The sequence below is a fragment of the Hippocampus comes genome, unplaced genomic scaffold (assembly GCF_001891065.2).
Source record: "Hippocampus comes isolate QL1 unplaced genomic scaffold, H_comes_QL1_v1.1 scaffold48, whole genome shotgun sequence".
Taxonomy (NCBI): domain Eukaryota; kingdom Metazoa; phylum Chordata; class Actinopteri; order Syngnathiformes; family Syngnathidae; genus Hippocampus; species Hippocampus comes.
Window position 1 is genome coordinate 2,673,553 of NW_017808403.1, and position 16,176 is coordinate 2,689,728.

The 16,176-nt window shown below is 44.8% G+C and overlaps 1 protein-coding gene across 8 annotated transcripts; it reads right to left on the bottom strand.

The window, feature by feature from the left end:
- Nucleotides 1–67: 67 nt before the first annotated feature.
- smarca4a (SWI/SNF related BAF chromatin remodeling complex subunit ATPase 4a) lies at nucleotides 68–15,611 on the bottom strand. Of its 8 annotated transcripts, none has more exons than XM_019858364.1 (34): nucleotides 15,499–15,611; nucleotides 13,515–13,778; nucleotides 13,049–13,181; nucleotides 11,834–12,286; nucleotides 11,529–11,627; nucleotides 10,552–10,807; nucleotides 10,306–10,432; nucleotides 10,018–10,191; nucleotides 9,634–9,807; nucleotides 9,370–9,537; nucleotides 9,233–9,283; nucleotides 8,829–8,959; nucleotides 7,850–7,913; nucleotides 7,654–7,763; nucleotides 7,089–7,236; nucleotides 6,840–7,003; nucleotides 6,337–6,403; nucleotides 6,104–6,214; nucleotides 5,780–6,022; nucleotides 5,443–5,556; nucleotides 5,187–5,294; nucleotides 4,986–5,072; nucleotides 4,832–4,878; nucleotides 4,556–4,722; nucleotides 4,106–4,269; nucleotides 3,485–3,712; nucleotides 2,883–2,960; nucleotides 2,576–2,794; nucleotides 2,230–2,492; nucleotides 1,845–1,950; nucleotides 1,670–1,771; nucleotides 1,224–1,356; nucleotides 1,002–1,159; nucleotides 68–763 (listed from the first exon to the last, which is right to left on the bottom strand). In XM_019858364.1, the coding sequence occupies exons 2-34, from the start codon at nucleotides 13,734–13,736 to the stop codon at nucleotides 731–733; spliced, it is 4,902 nt and encodes a 1,633-aa protein (XP_019713923.1). In that variant the 5' UTR covers nucleotides 13,737–13,778; nucleotides 15,499–15,611; the 3' UTR covers nucleotides 68–730. The 8 variants fall into 8 exon arrangements, with proteins under 8 accessions (XP_019713923.1, XP_019713922.1, XP_019713919.1 ...); XM_019858363.1 differs by having other exon boundaries at nucleotides 1,845–1,953; XM_019858360.1 differs by having other exon boundaries at nucleotides 3,446–3,712.
- Between the last annotated feature and the right edge of the window lie 565 nt (nucleotides 15,612–16,176).

Sequence of the window (16,176 nt, forward strand, 5' to 3'; positions counted from 1 at the left end):
CCTCCAAGAAAGAGCAATTATGATAGTAGGCCACCTAGCGGTCAGATTAAAAACGCAACCTTCATAATTATTACGAGAAGCCTTTATTGTACTTTTTGGAATCCAGTGACACCGACACGAGAAAATGGTCCCGTCCCTCCCTCCCTGTGTACATACCTGAGAGGGAGGGGCTGCGGGTGGGCCGTACCATGATCCCGCTTGCAGTCTTAAATTACACAAAGATAATAACAAAGACACATCCAGGTGCATTTCCACCGACGCGCAACATGCATTCAAAATGGGATTTTTCTGGGACTACAGTGACTCTTGGCTAACTTCTCAAAACGACGACAAACTAACGACCTCAAAATAAAAACCCTGCTCTCTATATGGCCCACAATCAGTCTATGCCTCAGGATCTGTCAATCTTCCATTTGGGAGCAACAACAACAAAAAAAAAGCGACAAAACAAGAAAGACACACTCCTGATCATAAGAAAGGATGTTTAAATATGGAAGTGGGTAAGTTCATATCTGTTCATATTCACTTTTTTTTTGCTTTTGAATCAATGACACACTTTCATGAGAATACAACAGGTCTCACTTATTAAAAGAAGAAGAAAAAAAATCTGACTAGGTGAAACTAGGCTTTCCCACTGCACCTCTGCCTCCCTGCGGTACCTAAAGAAAAATATCTAAGTTCCAGTCCAGTAGATCTGTGGACCGTTGGTCCTCTTCGGAGTGTTTCAGGATCAGTCCTCTTCGCTGCCGCTGGCCGAATGCTCCTGAAACAATCACAAATGGGTATTTTACTGACCAGGTAAAGATAATGAAAAAACAGAAATGCTTCAATACAAACGTCTTCATCAATTCACCCCGGACAAAGAATGTAAATGTAAACATCTGACCACAACTGGACATTGTAAAACACCGTAGTGAATTTTTCGAAGCACGACATAAATGAGAGGTCGACCTCTGGTTCTCGTAAGTGGTACGTTGCATTTGGAGATGAACCTCGCTCACCTCTTCCTGTTCGTCCTCACTGTCGTCGTCGCTCACCACGGGTTTAGCTCGCACGCCACGGCCCCTCCGTCGTTGTCCTTTCCCACCACGGTCCCCCTTTTCTTTCCGGCTCAGTTTAATCTTGACCTTCACAGAACGGGCTGGGACGGAACACACAGTTTGACGTGACCTCCCAACATTTAGAAACACCATTTTGTACAAATACAGATTTCTGATACTTACATTCAGACTCAGAACCCTCGTCAAGGTCTTCCTCTTCTTCTTCGCTCTCCTCTCCTTCACTGTCTTCCTCCTTCTCAATCTTCTGTCTCACGCTGGTGAATACTGATTGAAGCACAATCGAGTCTTCGAAGATCTGATGGTTTAAAGAAAGTGGAAAAGTTAACCCGGAACCGTGAATTTAAAATATACACGAAGTGCCTTGACTTACAACTTTATCAGTGTGTTTAGTGTGCGTGTCTGTGCTTTCACTTGTCATGTGTTTTGACTGTTTTCCGTGTCAATCAACAGCTCAAAGTGCACGGGCTACTGTTGCTCTCTCTTTTCACACCTCACTTGAGTGGGAACCAAAATTTTAGGTGGCAAATTTGAAAAACCTGCAAGCCGGGGCACCCGTGAGGCAAGGCATCGGCATATTTGTAAAAAAGGAGCACCAAGGTGACACCAACCAGAGATCCCTCGAGGTTAAAAGTCTGAGCGTTCTGACACAGCAGCATCACATCCCTCTCGAGGTCATTCAAGCTGCGGTACTTATGGCTGCGGATCCTCTCCTGGTTGACGGAGCGGCGCAAGTCAGATGTGGATTGGCATGAGAAAACCAAAGAAAAACATCAGAGCGCATACCTTGATCTTCCGAAAATCTACTGGTTTGCGGATGAGCTCATAGTACTCAGGAAGCTCCTTGCGGGAAGGCAGCTGGATGAAGACCTCACTCAGTTGTCGTCCATTACTACTGAGAGGAGAGGAAAATGCACAATAATTAGTTATGACAGCAAAGGATAAAATTTGCACTGCTACCGGCGGCCATGGCAGGCCCCTTGGCACAAAGCATGGTGAAGTGCGGGATTTTGAGCATTTTTGGCCCCGCATTATACATCAGCTATTATTTGGATTCGTTCGTGTAGGAGGTACAGAGTAATTTTGGAATAGGCTGTGGTGGAGGCCGTGAACAGAGCGTCAATGTAGCCTAACATTCTACGTTTGCCAATCCAAAAATAAACAAGCTCACCCGTCCTTGTATTTGATGACGGCATCAACTATCTTCTTCATCTTCTTGGTGAGTGATGGAGGGTTAGGAGAGAGTTTCTCCGCGGGCGGCCGCCCACGTTTCTTTGCTTTCTTCACCTCGTCGTCCTTGTCACGCCCCCGGCCGCTGCTGGAGCTCGGTGTGGTGGGCCCGCCGTCATGGTCGCGGTCTCTCTTACGCTTTCTGGTTGTCTTTTTATGGCGCACTTCCTCCTCGATGTCTTCCAAATTACCCTCTTCTATGGCCTTTTGAAAAGAAAAAATTAGCGAGTTGAGCCACGACGAAAGCTCAGCTGTTGTTTGAAAGACCCGTTTCTATTGGGACATACCTTCAACCACTGTTTCTCGGTGAGCGAGTCGCTATAGTCCACCTCCTTACGCTGGCGGGAGCCTCGGCCAAACATTTTCTCCTCTTCTTCTTCACAGGTAAGCCTCTCGACCTCAGCGTCATCTTTCAAAATCCAGCCGGGGAGATCGTCCTCCTCCATCAGACGAGGTTTTCTCTTGGGGTTGCGGGCGTCCTCGCGGCGTCTGTCGAGATCCATGCGCTGAATACAACAGTAACGCAGATGGTTAAGTGGACTTGGATTATTCAATGACAATCTATTTTATGATTGAAAGTAGGGTGAGATTAACCATGAACTGGTCAAACTCTTCTTCACTTCTGGCAATCATCTGGTTGACTGTCTCATCATCAGGCACTTCATCTTCCTCCTGGAGAGAGAAGAGGCAGTGAGAGTGAGACGGGGCACCTGGTAGAATATTGGGGTAGCTCAGAGCCACTTCTCTTTAACTTGACGCTTTCTTCAGCAAAGCAGGCAAAAAAAAAATCCTCAAATGTCTGTTAGATGAAGAAAGCGTAGACAACTACCTGTACATGTTGTAGTTTTTGAGCAAATTAAAAGTTATTGCAATACCTACAGTTATTTTTTTCAAATAAGACAAACTAAAATTGTCAAGGAAAGCAGAAAGATTGGAGGGAAAAAAAGTAGAAGTGTTACATGGACTATGACATGCATTTTCAATAAAGAAGCAGAAATATGCAAGAGAAAAAGGAAGAGTGCGGATAGACGAAATCCTGAGAAAAGAGGAAGAGAAACAAGAGGAAGAAAAAATAAGGAGAGAATGAAGATGTGGGAACCAGCGCACAGGCAGATGTGGGTGGGTGGGCAACGTGGCAACGTTCAGATCACACCCACCCACGCCCCCCTAGTGCGGCAGCCTCCACGAGCCCCGACCTCGTCCTGTTCCTCGTGCTCCAGAATGGCCTGTAAGAAGGCCCGACGCTCACAGCCCGAAGACTTCTGGTCAAACATGCCCGCCTGGATGACCTTCTGGTCAACATTCAGTTTGTACTTGGCTGCTGCCAGAATCTTCTCCTCCACGCTGTTGACAGTGCAGAGCCGAAGGACGCGCACCTCATTCTGCTGACCAATACGATGGGCCCTGTCCTGAGCTTGCAGGTCCTGTCAAGATAAATGGAAAAGCAGCAGCAGGTTTCTACGGTGTCGTAAAAAGCATTCGCGCACTTCAAGCATATCGAGTGCATTGAGAAGTTCCCAAACATCAAATCTATTTACATACTTCAAAATCACAAACAGCAAAAAGGTGTTTCTTAAGGGACACAAAATCCTATCTGGTCCTATGTAGAGAAGTAAATCTGCCATCCTTGGGAGCGATAATTGAAAACCAGCGTTCAGCAACGCAGTGCCACGCTATCACACTGGCACAAAAGAGGGATCAGGAAGGGCGTCGGTACTTTTTCCCAGCATTGGACACGAAGAACAACTTGAAAACTCTGTTGTTTTCAGTCACATATCAGGATCGTTCGCAAGCCAACAAACCTGATCGTACATTACCTGATGGGGGTTCCAGTCACTGTCAAAGATCACAACGGTGTCAGCGGACTGCAGGTTGAGACCCAAGCCTCCTGCTCGGGTGCTGAGCAGAAACACAAAGTACTCAGAAGCTGGGTCATTGAAAGTTTTCAACAGCATCCCACGATCCTCCGCCTTTGTGGTACCTGTGAGAACATTAAATAAATGTTGATACACCGTAGAAGACTGCTCTTACTAAATATCATATTCTCAGTTTCAAGTTGGGGCAACACAGTGGGAAAATGGCCAGCATATACACCTCACAGCCAGTCAACAGGTTGTGGGTTAGGCGCAAGAATCCCTTTCTGTGCCAGGGTTTAAATGAGACCGAGACAGATATTAGGCGTTGCCACCATTTGCAGTTCAAGAGATAAATGGAGATACAAATTTTGCACCTTGGTAGTAAGCTATATGAAATGGGTTGTGACCCACCATCAAGACGCAGGTACTTGAAGTTGCGGTAGGCAAAGTAGTCTTCCATGATGGTCATCAGTGAGGTCATTTGACAGAAGAGCAGCACTTTGTGGTCGGTGGCCCTCAGTTTGGGCAGGATACGATCCAACAGCTCAAATTTCCCAGAGGAGCGGTACAAGTCAGGACTGCACAGACAAGAAGAAGAAAATGATCATCAAGAATGAGACGGTGTGGATGAAATGTTTTTTCTAAAGGCACACGGGCAGGTAAAACTTCACCTAATGCTATACATACCCACTCACGATTCCGCCAGAATAACCCAGGTGCTCAGAGAAAGACTCCTGTAAAAACACATCATCTACTGTTTTATTCATTTCATTTCGTCTAGATCCTTTGAATTAAATTTATTCCTAATCTTCCACTAAATTTCAACCCCGCAAAATTGTACCTCAATGTGTTGGAACATGTAGGGGTGATTGCAAATTTTTCTCAGCTGCATAATCGTGTTCATCAGAGTCTTTGTGCCACCTTTACCCTGGAGGAAAAACAATGGGACATACATCTGTCAATTGACTCTCCCCCGCCCAAAACATTTTCTGAAATGAATGTTCCCACCATTATATTTAAAATGACACATTCTTTTCTTTACCTTCTTATCTTTCTCTGATCCATCAGTGAGCAAGACCCCCTTCGCCTGCATGTGTCGATACAACACTCTCTGAAGGGCTGACATGTCACATTTGATCACATACTCCACCTAGCAAACAACACAAAAGGGCCACAGTTAAATCAGGGAACTTCAGCACTGGTGCGGGAGAGAGAGCCAGAGAAAATTGCTTTCGTGATCATTTCAAAACGTTGATGGACTCAACAGCCTTTTTATGAACAAATGGAATGAGGCAAACCTTCTCTGGCAGCTGGGCCTCAACCTCCTTTTTGAGCCGGCGTAGTAAGAAGGGCCGCAGCACCTTGTGTAGACGCCGAATAATGAGAATGGTCTCTTCTTCATTGAGGTCAACCTTGAGGGGGAGAGGGGGTGTGGGGAAGGGAGGATGATGAGATGTATTTAAAACAACTAGATGTGGGTTCGGTGGCTATTGAAGGATCATATCAATCTATCAAGCCTCTTTGTTGACAAACACCGTTAAGGCCATTGGATACAGCCACTGGCCCAGATGGCGCGTCAGTTGGAGTGCTTCTCCGTTTTCTGCCAACTCCGACAATCCTATGAATAATGCTCACTTTCTCTCCAGTCATAGCGAACGGGGCGTTGAACCATTGTTCGAAAGTGCTGCAGCTCTTGAAAATGGTGGGCAGGAGGAAGTTAAGCAGGGCCCAGAGCTCAGGGAGCTTGTTCTGCAGAGGAGTGCCTGTGAGCAGCAAGCGCCGCGGGGCCAGGTAGTGCGTGTTCAACACCTGGGTCAGCTTACAGTGGTGGTTCTTCATACGATGGCCCTCGTCCACAATCATATACTTCCAACGAAGCTTTTGGAGGACAGTGTGGAAATGTGATTAATCAAGCCAATGTTCAAAGCTCGCGGTGATGACTCGACTCTGAACACATACCTTTGCTAGCACCTGCTTATCTTTGATGATGTACTCGTATGTGGTGAGCAGCACATTGAATTTGCCGCTGCGCAGGATGGGAACGAATGCGCGGCGAGCAATTGGTGAGCCCTGAAAATAATTTGCAGAATAATTCCCAAATTTTTGCTATCCCAGATAAACTGATCATTTTTCATACAGAGTGTGATTCATATATCAGATTTGGAGCTTGATATAATAATTGAAAAACTGACCTTGTAGGAAACTTTCACAACAGATGGCGCCCACTTATCAAACTCATACACCCAGTTCGACAGTGTTCTATGAAGCAATATGTAAGTTTGGATTAGAAACGATGCTGACTCCTTCTGAGGTGTATTCAAATAGATTCGACAAACATGAGCACACTTCGTCGAAACAAAAATTCACAAGTCACGGAAATAAACAAACCCAAACATGTATTGAACAGAGGAAAATCTGACTTTTTTGTGGTCTGATGGCTTGGCATTACTTAAAAAAGTAACAAGAAAACCAGCCTGACAAAAAATGAAGATTATCCAGGATTCAGAACTGGTGCAGAATCAGTAGCATTTTGTTTCATCTGCCCAAAGGAGATCCTCCCACAAGCTTTGTAGCTTCAAAATTCATTTCAGTGATCTTTTTGTTTTTCTTTTTAATTGGCTTCCACCAACTATTCTTCCTGCGTGTGTCAATACATATCGTTACAGTGATCAACGACGACAATTTATAGACTCACGAGAGTGGCACGATGATGAGGAAAGGCCCGTTAATGCGCTTGTATTCCATGAGGTAGGTAATCAGGGCAATGGTCTGGATAGTTTTTCCCAGACCCATCTCATCAGCCAGGATGCCATTTAAGTTGTTGTTGTAAAGTGACACAAGCCACTCTAGCCCTTTGATCTAGACGGAACGGGTAAATTAGGCTTAACTCGGTCAATGAAAGAGATGAGCTCATTCGTTTTTTTTTCACCACTTGACTATGTACCTGGTATTGTTTGAGCTGACCATTGACCAACAGTGATGACTGCCTGTCCACTTTCTCAGTGACTGCATGAGCCACAGCGTAGTAGGACTGCAGCCCACGGTTGAACGATGCACTTCCGTACTCATCATCCACGTCCTGCTTGGCATGCCTGAGGCCAATAAAAACAATATGAGTCGCATGGTAGAAACACCCACCAAAAAAAGTTCATATTTGAATGTAAAGAAAATGGTGTCGACAGGTAGTGTAGATGTTTGGGACAGAGACTGCAGTGACCAATGGGGCATCTGGAAATGTACGGCAATTTAAAAAAAACAAAAAAAAAAACGTTTTTTGAATGGCAGTTGGGCTGCAGTGGCCAATGGGGCATTTGGAAATGTACAGCAATTAAAAAAAAAAACAAACAAAAAAAAAAACGTTTTTTGAATGGCAGTTGGTTTAGTTTCGGCCTTCAATAATTAGCCGGAGTCGGGCACCTGTCGCAGCCGGATTAAGAAAGGCTAACAGACATTTGATTCGGTCGTCTATTGTAAAGGAGGCATTTCCAAGGGGAATGATGGCGTCTTACTCGATGATGTGCCGAACATCCACTTCAGACACGTCTTCGCTATCTGGGTCTGGGATCTTCTTTTTCTCCTCATTCTGAGCTGCAGAAGCATGAGGTTTCTCATCCTCGTCCTTCACACAAAAGTGTTGGATAGGGTCAAGGAGAGCAACGCAGCACCTTTCTGCTCTGGTTAGGAAGAATAACTTGGGTTGCGTACCTCATCTTCCTCCTCCTCTTCAGAGCCACTGTCTTCGCTGTCTGAACGCGGTGCTACTTCATACCTACAAAAAGCCGTATTACTCAAGGCAAATTGCCTATTCTGCTCAAGGAGTCTACCATTGAAGACAAATACGTTCGCATTCTGACAACATACAATTACGCAGAATACAATAGTGCATTTGAAATTTGTGGGTGAGAGAGCCTCCAGGCATTTCACTCACCCAGGGTTCATTTCAAGCCAGGTTTCCAGCTGACCCGCCTTAGGCGCATCAACACCAGTCAGGATTTTCCCGCTGTCCACATGGATGACCTTGACTGGGAGGTCACTCATTTGACTGGTCTCATCCAATGGCTGGGGGGAAAAGACAAAAGTAGCGCGAATGTACAAATGCAATCTGCAACTGATAACAACTGATTTTAGGCCAGAATTTATTGGCATAGTTATGCGCTTAGGTGCCTGTGAACACGGATCGTCTTGAACTCGTTTGTTGAACCATGCATCAAGGAGGCACATACAGCAAAAAGGGGTTGTCATAGACCTCACCACATTCAAAATCAAGAGGCCTTAAACTATGACTTATTGCTATTTCCAGGACAGATTTCACTCTTCAATGTCCGATCTCACCTCTCCATCGGGTCCAAGAGCAGCGGCGCCACCCTCTGCAGGCTCTGGCTTCTGAAACCATTCAAAAAGGTACAAGACAATGATTAACACTTTAAACAAAAACATTTTGTCTTACATGACACCAAATGTACAATCACCTTCTTTTTCTTCTTCTTTTTCTTTTCTTTGAGAGCTTGTACAGCTTTGTGAGCTCGCACCAGCTCCGTGAGGTTGGCCACATATTCATCCGTCTGCTGCAATAGGTAGGCCAGACGCTTATCTTTCTTCTGGTCAATAAGTTTACGATATCCCTCCTCATCTTCGGCCTGATAGAGGAAAATGGGGTGAGAGAGCCTCCAGGCATTTCACTCACCCAGGGTTCATTTCAAGCCAGGTTTCCAGCTGACCCGCCTTAGGCGCATCAACACCAGTCAGGATTTTCCCGCTGTCCACATGGATGACCTTGACTGGGAGGTCACTCATTTGACTGGTCTCATCCAATGGCTGGGGGGAAAAGACAAAAGTAGCGCGAATGTACAAATGCAATCTGCAACTGATAACAACTGATTTTAGGCCAGAATTTATTGGCATAGTTATGCGCTTAGGTGCCTGTGAACACGGATCGTCTTGAACTCGTTTGTTGAACCATGCATCAAGGAGGCACATACAGCAAAAAGGGGTTGTCATAGACCTCACCACATTCAAAATCAAGAGGCCTTAAACTATGACTTATTGCTATTTCCAGGACAGATTTCACTCTTCAATGTCCGATCTCACCTCTCCATCGGGTCCAAGAGCAGCGGCGCCGCCCTCTGCAGGCTCTGGCTTCTGAAACCATTCAAAAAGGTACAAGACAATGATTAACACTTTAAACAAAAACATTTTGTCTTACATGACACCAAATGTACAATCACCTTCTTTTTCTTCTTCTTTTTCTTTTCTTTGAGAGCTTGTACAGCTTTGTGAGCTCGCACCAGCTCCGTGAGGTTGGCCACATATTCATCCGTCTGCTGCAATAGGTAGGCCAGACGCTTATCTTTCTTCTGGTCAATAAGTTTACGATATCCCTCCTCATCTTCGGCCTGATAGAGGAAAATGTATGGCGATGGACTGAGTGAATGGACTCATCAGAAATGAGTATTGATTTGTGTGAAAAAGATTTTTGAGGGACATCTCACCATCAGCCTCCGCATTCTCTCCTTTTCAATGCGCTCATTCTCTTTCTTTTGCTCACGCTCAGTGTTTGCGTGATAGGTGGCGATCGCTTTGGTGGCCTTTTGGATCTTTGCTGTGATGGATCGATGGTACTCCTTAAAGTCCTTAGCGTGCTGCAGGATGCTGTTGAGGTATTCCTATGAATGGTAGACAAGACCGCAAACTGTGTTTTAATTGCTTATTCTGTCACCAATCCTTTAAAATGTTTTGGAAGAAGCCACGTGCAAAGCAGACATCAGTGGATGAATAGTACCTAAAGACGGTCATTAACAGGAAAACCCTCCACCGGACTTAAAATTTTTTTTGCTATTTTCCTTAACCCGCAAGGGTGACCTCACACCGCATACCTGGTGTTTTTGTCGACGTTTCCGTTCTTGTTCAATCTTCTGTTGTTTTTCAAGCTTCTCTGTGATACGGGCCTCACGTAAAGACTGGCGCTTGCTGCGCTTGTAGGCCTTGGCATTAAGAGCAGTTTCGAGAGCGGTGTCGCGACGCATGCAGACCACCACCTCTTGGCGTAGCTGAAAGAGGAAAAAGCCAAAACATTTCGATGCACAACAAAAACACAAACATGAAAGTGGATTTAGCTCTCGGTCATGTAGGGTCTCACAAATTGAGGTTGTCAGCATGTATACCTGTCTCTGAAAGTTAAGCAGCCTCAGGGCTTTGAGCTCAATGGTCGCTTTGGTACGTAGGTCACCAGCAAGGGAACCCGGTAGGTTCTCCAGTTCCTGAATACGGTGAGCAATACGGGCTTGCAGCCTGCACAACAAGGAGCATAAATACCATTCGATATAGGAGGAGCAAATATTGAATTTCTGAATGTGATGAGAACTCGTCGCAAAGAAACAATGAGTTGTACAGAGACAGACTCTTTTCACCTGTACTCCCTCTCCTGGAGGATTTCCACTGGGTCCAGCCCTCTGGGTTTTTGGATGGGGGTTATGCGATTCTGTTTCTGGTGAAGCATCATGGGAGGGGGCTGTGCAGGCTGACCTGGAGACTGCGTCTGAGGGGGCATTACTGGTGAGGCAGCGGGTGGCACAGAGGGAGGAGCAGGAGACGGTCTGCCCGTGGGCTGAGGAGGAATCAACTTCTGAGGAGGATTGGACGGAGCGGCAGCATTCACCATTGGTCCTATTAAGAGGGGGACCAGAGGGGATATGCAGGACGAGGTTCAAACACAAATGTGTGAAGTAACTAGATTGCTTTAATTGGTCAGTGTGATGAACGCGCCCCACGCCTCAACATTTACAACCGTTCCCAGGTGTCTTATAATGTCTTTGACCGAAAATACTCCAAGAATCAGAAACTACATAGCACTCTTACCACCTTATATCCCGTTGAAATCGTATGATTTTGTTGTCGTTGGCCCATCTGATGCAAATGAACCATTGCTCCACCCACTACTGCGGGGTGTGCCAGCGCAAGTACACGCAAAGAGGGTCTAAACACTGGTTGCATTTTCACTTGAGGCCCTTTTTCAACAAGCTGTTGAATTATACTTGACAATGCACTCTATGCAAGACAGCTCGTTCGGTAAAAATGACATAATTTATGGTAACTTGATTTCAGCAGATTGCGAGTATATTTTAAAGTGCTTGATGCTTTTGTTATTCATTAGACGAGGATGCCTCCAGACCCTAAATGCGGAAATAATGTGTGAATAGAGTCCATTACTGTGAGAATTTGTGGCTGTGGTGCATGCAGTTGACGGTCAGCTACCACAAACATCATGCCCAACATTAGCAAATTTGTCAAGCAATCATATGTGCACCGCTTATTAGAAATGAGCAAATTGTTGTTTAAATCATACAAAAAAATAGGTAGATAGGTCCGGGCTGGGGACAAACTGTACCTTCGGGCCATGACTTAGGAGGTCCATTGGCAGGCTGGCCTTGTAGGCCTGGGGGAACTCCTGCAGGTCCAGGGGGTGGCATATTGGGACCAACCATACCTGAAAGCACACAAGTCTTTATATACTTCCACATTTGATTTTATCATTCTCAACAACGATAGCAGGAGACCTCCAGGTAGGTCGGATTACCTGTGCCAGACCGGTCAAAAATGTGAACGTTCATTTATAACACAAATGCTTTTATGTACGCAGCATGTCGCAACAAATAAATCTTAAAATGTTTCTCGCATCTTTCCTCTGCTCACCATGAGGTCTGTTGTAGTTGGCCTGAGCTGGTCCTGGCCCTGGCCCGCCTACAGGGGCAGCAGAAGTGGCCATGTTGGGCATGGGCTGTTGCTGCATCCCTGGCATGGGCCTCTTCCCTTGCACGGCCATCTGCAAGTGGTCCGGCAAGGGCTGACTGCGTGCCAGCATCTTGTAGGCCATAATCTGAGCCCTGAGTTGGTGTAACTGGTTCTGGTTGAAAGGCGTGGGTCCTGCAGTACCCGTTGGTCCACCTACAGCACCACCTGGTCCACCTGGACCTGGAGGACCCCCACGGTTTGGCTGTCCCATTCCCTGATTCGGGTCCCCTGTACCCTCCATTGGGCCAGGCCCTGGACCAGATGGCCCACCAGGCATCATGGAGCCAGACGGAGGACCATTAGCTGGAACCGGGCTTGGTGCATGCTCTGAGCCACCCAATGGAGAGGGATAACCTTGGGAGCAAGAACGCAGGGATTAGATTCACTTTCAAGGAGCTTTTTTTCGAACACGGGTTGAATATGTTCGGGAGCTGCGTGATAAGACACAACACGCAGAAGAAAAAGTTCGACTTGGATTGTTAAAATGGCTAAACCAACTAAAGCAGTGGAGTTGACGAAAACCGATGCACTTCCTTTGTTTTGCAAATTACATGGCGTTACTTTGTAAGATTTCATATTAGACATAAATCCCAATATTCATACATTTACAATTCACATGATGTCAGAATGTTGTACTTTTTAGTCATTTTTCAATCTTCCTTTAGTAACTGCCATTTTGGTTGCATGAAAATGGAAGCCGGCTCCCTGGTTTTCTTCACGCAAGTTATCCTCTCATGCTGCCAACTTTACAACACAAGAGGAAAAACCGGCTAGATGTGTTCTTGATGTCTCTCTCCCTCACTCATCTTTGCTTTTATTGTCTGGATGACTGGCTGGTCTGTTATAACTATGTGGTGTTCAGGAATAAACTTTTAAAACATGTTACCATTTAATCTCCTGTTCTGGCGATTGTAAATTGGATGAATTTATTTTGAAAATATTTTACCAAACACTCCAAATTGTCCCTAGGTGTGAGTGCGGATGGTTGTTTGTCTGTGTGTGCCCTGCGATTGGCTGGCAACTGGTTCAGTGTGTTCCCGGCCTACTGCCCGAAGACAGCTGGGATGGGCTCCAGAACCCTTGTGAGGATAAGCGGAGTGAAAACTGGATGGATACCTTGGGAATGTTGGTCCATGGGGCTCGGAGGAGGCCCCATCCCACTGTGCCCTGCTGGTCTCATGCCCATGCCCTTCATTTGACCGTAGCGAGGGTCGTCGGGCAAGCCCTTCTCGTGCATGGCATCCATTGGCTGAATTAAAGGTACACGGTTATTACACAATGGACTAAAAAGACTGACTCATTTGCTCCAACTATATTGTGGTCACTGTATCTTAATAACAATATTTCATAGGAATGAATTAACTACAAACCCGTAAGCAAGCAAGTAAAATAATGCAATAAAGAATACGTTATCTATTAATCCAACCATAAATCATCAACATCCACAAACTTTAATCTGGGATGAATGCGAAATGGCAGAGGATCATTGGCATGATACTGCCTTACAAGTCATCATTTTTTAAATACTGACTGAAGATTTATAATAAACAAAGGAATTGATTAGGCAAAATAATTTAGGTACTTTGTGCATCTGGTGCATGTTTTCCTGAGGATATCCTGAGGGTCCCTGTGGAGGGTGCGGGTGTCCAGATCCAGGAGGTCCTGGACTGGGCCCCATCATACTATGAGCAGAGCCAGGGGAGGGGCCTGGACTGGGGCCCATCATACCACCTGGAGATAGCCCTGGGCCTGGGGAGGGACCGGGCCGAGGTGTCCCTCCCATTGGGGGGTCAGGAGTGGCCATCTCTCAGGGGAGAGTGGGAATGTGAGGCAGCAACAAGGACCCCTGTAAAGAATGGTGAAGTCAAAAAAGAAAAAAAAAATGTGTCTTAAGCACCCACTAAAAATGCAGTTGTATTCTTTCAAAAATGACATGACAGGGTTCCCAAAGCTTAAGGAAAATGAGATTCAGTACGTTTTTATTCCCAATGAAATCAAGTTTTGCAACCAACTTCTCAATGTGCCCAATTTACCGTGTTCTTCAAAGTGGCTCGAGTCCACAACTGACATGCATCTGTTCTTAAGAGTCACGATTAAATTGATCACCGTTTTGTTGGTTGTGTGATTTGTGACATTAACACTAGAGACATTTGGTCAATTATATTTTAAAAATTCTTTTCAGTATGACATTTGAGACTATTTACAAATATAAAATCCCAGTCTTTTTCAGGCATTATTTGTTAATTCTTTCTGTATGTGAAACACTAAAATAAGATAATGGCTCCTCCTAAAATGCTACTGCCTGAAATAAATGTATACATGAAAGCATTCGACTTCACATGTGTGAACATTTAAGACTCCTGAAAGCTTCATTTATGACGTTTTAATTCCAATTAAAGGTGTTGTTCTTAAATTCATAAATACAATTCCTTTTAATATCCATCCATTTTCGGGATCTACTGGAACCCTGCATGAAAAATAGAAGTAAATGTTTTTATTGATTGATTTAAAAAAAAACAAGTCTTTACATAACCATTAATCGAAACAAACAAGATTGAAATGTAAAGAAACATTTCACAGGACTGAACATTTTCTATGTCAAAAAGTATCCCAAAAAGTCAGATGCAATGCACTGTTCACAGACGTCTATACTTGTACGCCAGGAGGCAATTGGCCCATCAAAAATAAATATTCTAAAACATAACACGTACAGCTCATACTCCAAAGTAATAAGACATTCTGGCAACCTAAGAAAACGGGGTTATTATTTGATACGTATCTTACATAGGAGGTCAAAACCCTCTTTGAACAAGTGTCAGTTCGGCTTCGGCGCAACTGAGCGACAGTTAAGAAGTTAGACCTGAAACAGATAAATTCATTCTTTTAACGACTTAGTAGTTCCGTGTCTATCCTTAAACACTTATTAACGTTACGGTAGATATTCATCTCAACATTATAGTCATAATATTTGGCTATGCTAACGTCAGCAGGGCCTAACTTGTTTCATTGTCAACGTTACTTTGTGTCGGTTCACAGAATTGTTCGTCTACAACACTCTTTTTATTATGAAGCGTTCTAACAATACAACAATTAACGTCTCATTCAACGGCGCTTTCGTTGATTCCTTCCCAGACATTACTATGCGCGGTAAACACAAAACAAAACATTGAGAAAACAACTCAAGTTATTTGATGACGGGAGCTAACAAGCTAGCGGGTTAGCCGAGTTAGCCTAGCCGGCCATGCTTTTTCAGGCCAATTAGACAGAAAAATAGAGGACGAGCTGTTGGTTTAAAAGCAGCGGCGAGCCAAAGTTTGCCGCATCCCTCGCCGCTTTCGATGATTGATCCAAAGCGCCTCCCGTACCCTCGTCTCTGCTCCGCTCACAACACATTTCCAAATATAATTTTCATTCATCGCTCGCAGTCGCGCCACCGCCGGTTTAACTGCGGTGTCTGTCTTTTCTCAAACATAACCCGTGCTACAAACACAAATCCATCCAGGAACGTTCTTGTCGTTCACTACCGTCACTCCTTCAATCTAACAACCACGTCGAATCGAACTTACGTGAACGGTGAACAGCGGTGTTTTTGAAAAATCTTGCCGGTCACAAAGTCTCTTGGTTTTCCTCCCTGCCAGAAAACAAAGAGCGACCTACCCAGACGGTTTTTTTCCCTCACCCCCCTCCTCGCTGAGTCAAAAGGAACTGCCTGTACGGCTCAACAGCGCCCTCTTCCAGCGCCTCTCACTCCCTTTGGGCCCCGTGATGGCAGCAACGCACGCTCGGAATAACTTTTAGTTTCTTTACAGGGGGAAAAAAAGCAATGAAACGACTATTTTCAGCAAATTTATTTCTAATCCTCCTTGTGTAAAACTGTACAGTACAGTGCACCACAGAGTAGAATAAAAATGTATACAGATAAAAATGTAATCCAAATATGCATAGATCACAGAGCTTGTATTTGTTTTTCCTGAGGTCAGTCGCCACAGTCTAAGACACGTAATCAGCTACATCCTTGACAATATTGTCTTTTTTTTTTCTCATGTCACATGTTCAGAAGACTTTTTTCCTCTTTCATTCAAGAAAACAAGTCACATGCTTGTCCAACAGCGAAAAGCTATATTTGTCGCAGTAACGCTTCCGACCAGCTGTTGTTCATTATTGCTAGTACAGTACTCATTTATTGTTGTTGAATACAGTATTAGGAAAATAAAACATTGCCCTGAGAGCAACATTAAGTTTCA

What these genes read in the sequence shown, in the direction of transcription:
- smarca4a (XM_019858359.1), bottom strand. Translation starts at nt 13,736, where the DNA reads ATGGCCACTCCTGACCCCCCAATGGGAGGGACACCTCGGCCCGGTCCC. An exon ending in GTCAGCTCAAACAATACCAG is followed by an intron (nt 7,004 to 7,088) that starts GTACATAGTCAA and finishes CGTTCCGTCTAG; the next exon opens with ATCAAAGGGCTAGAGTGGCT. An exon ending in TAGATTTTCGGAAGATCAAG is followed by an intron (nt 1,772 to 1,844) that starts GTATGCGCTCTG and finishes TCCGTCAACCAG; the next exon opens with GAGAGGATCCGCAGCCATAA.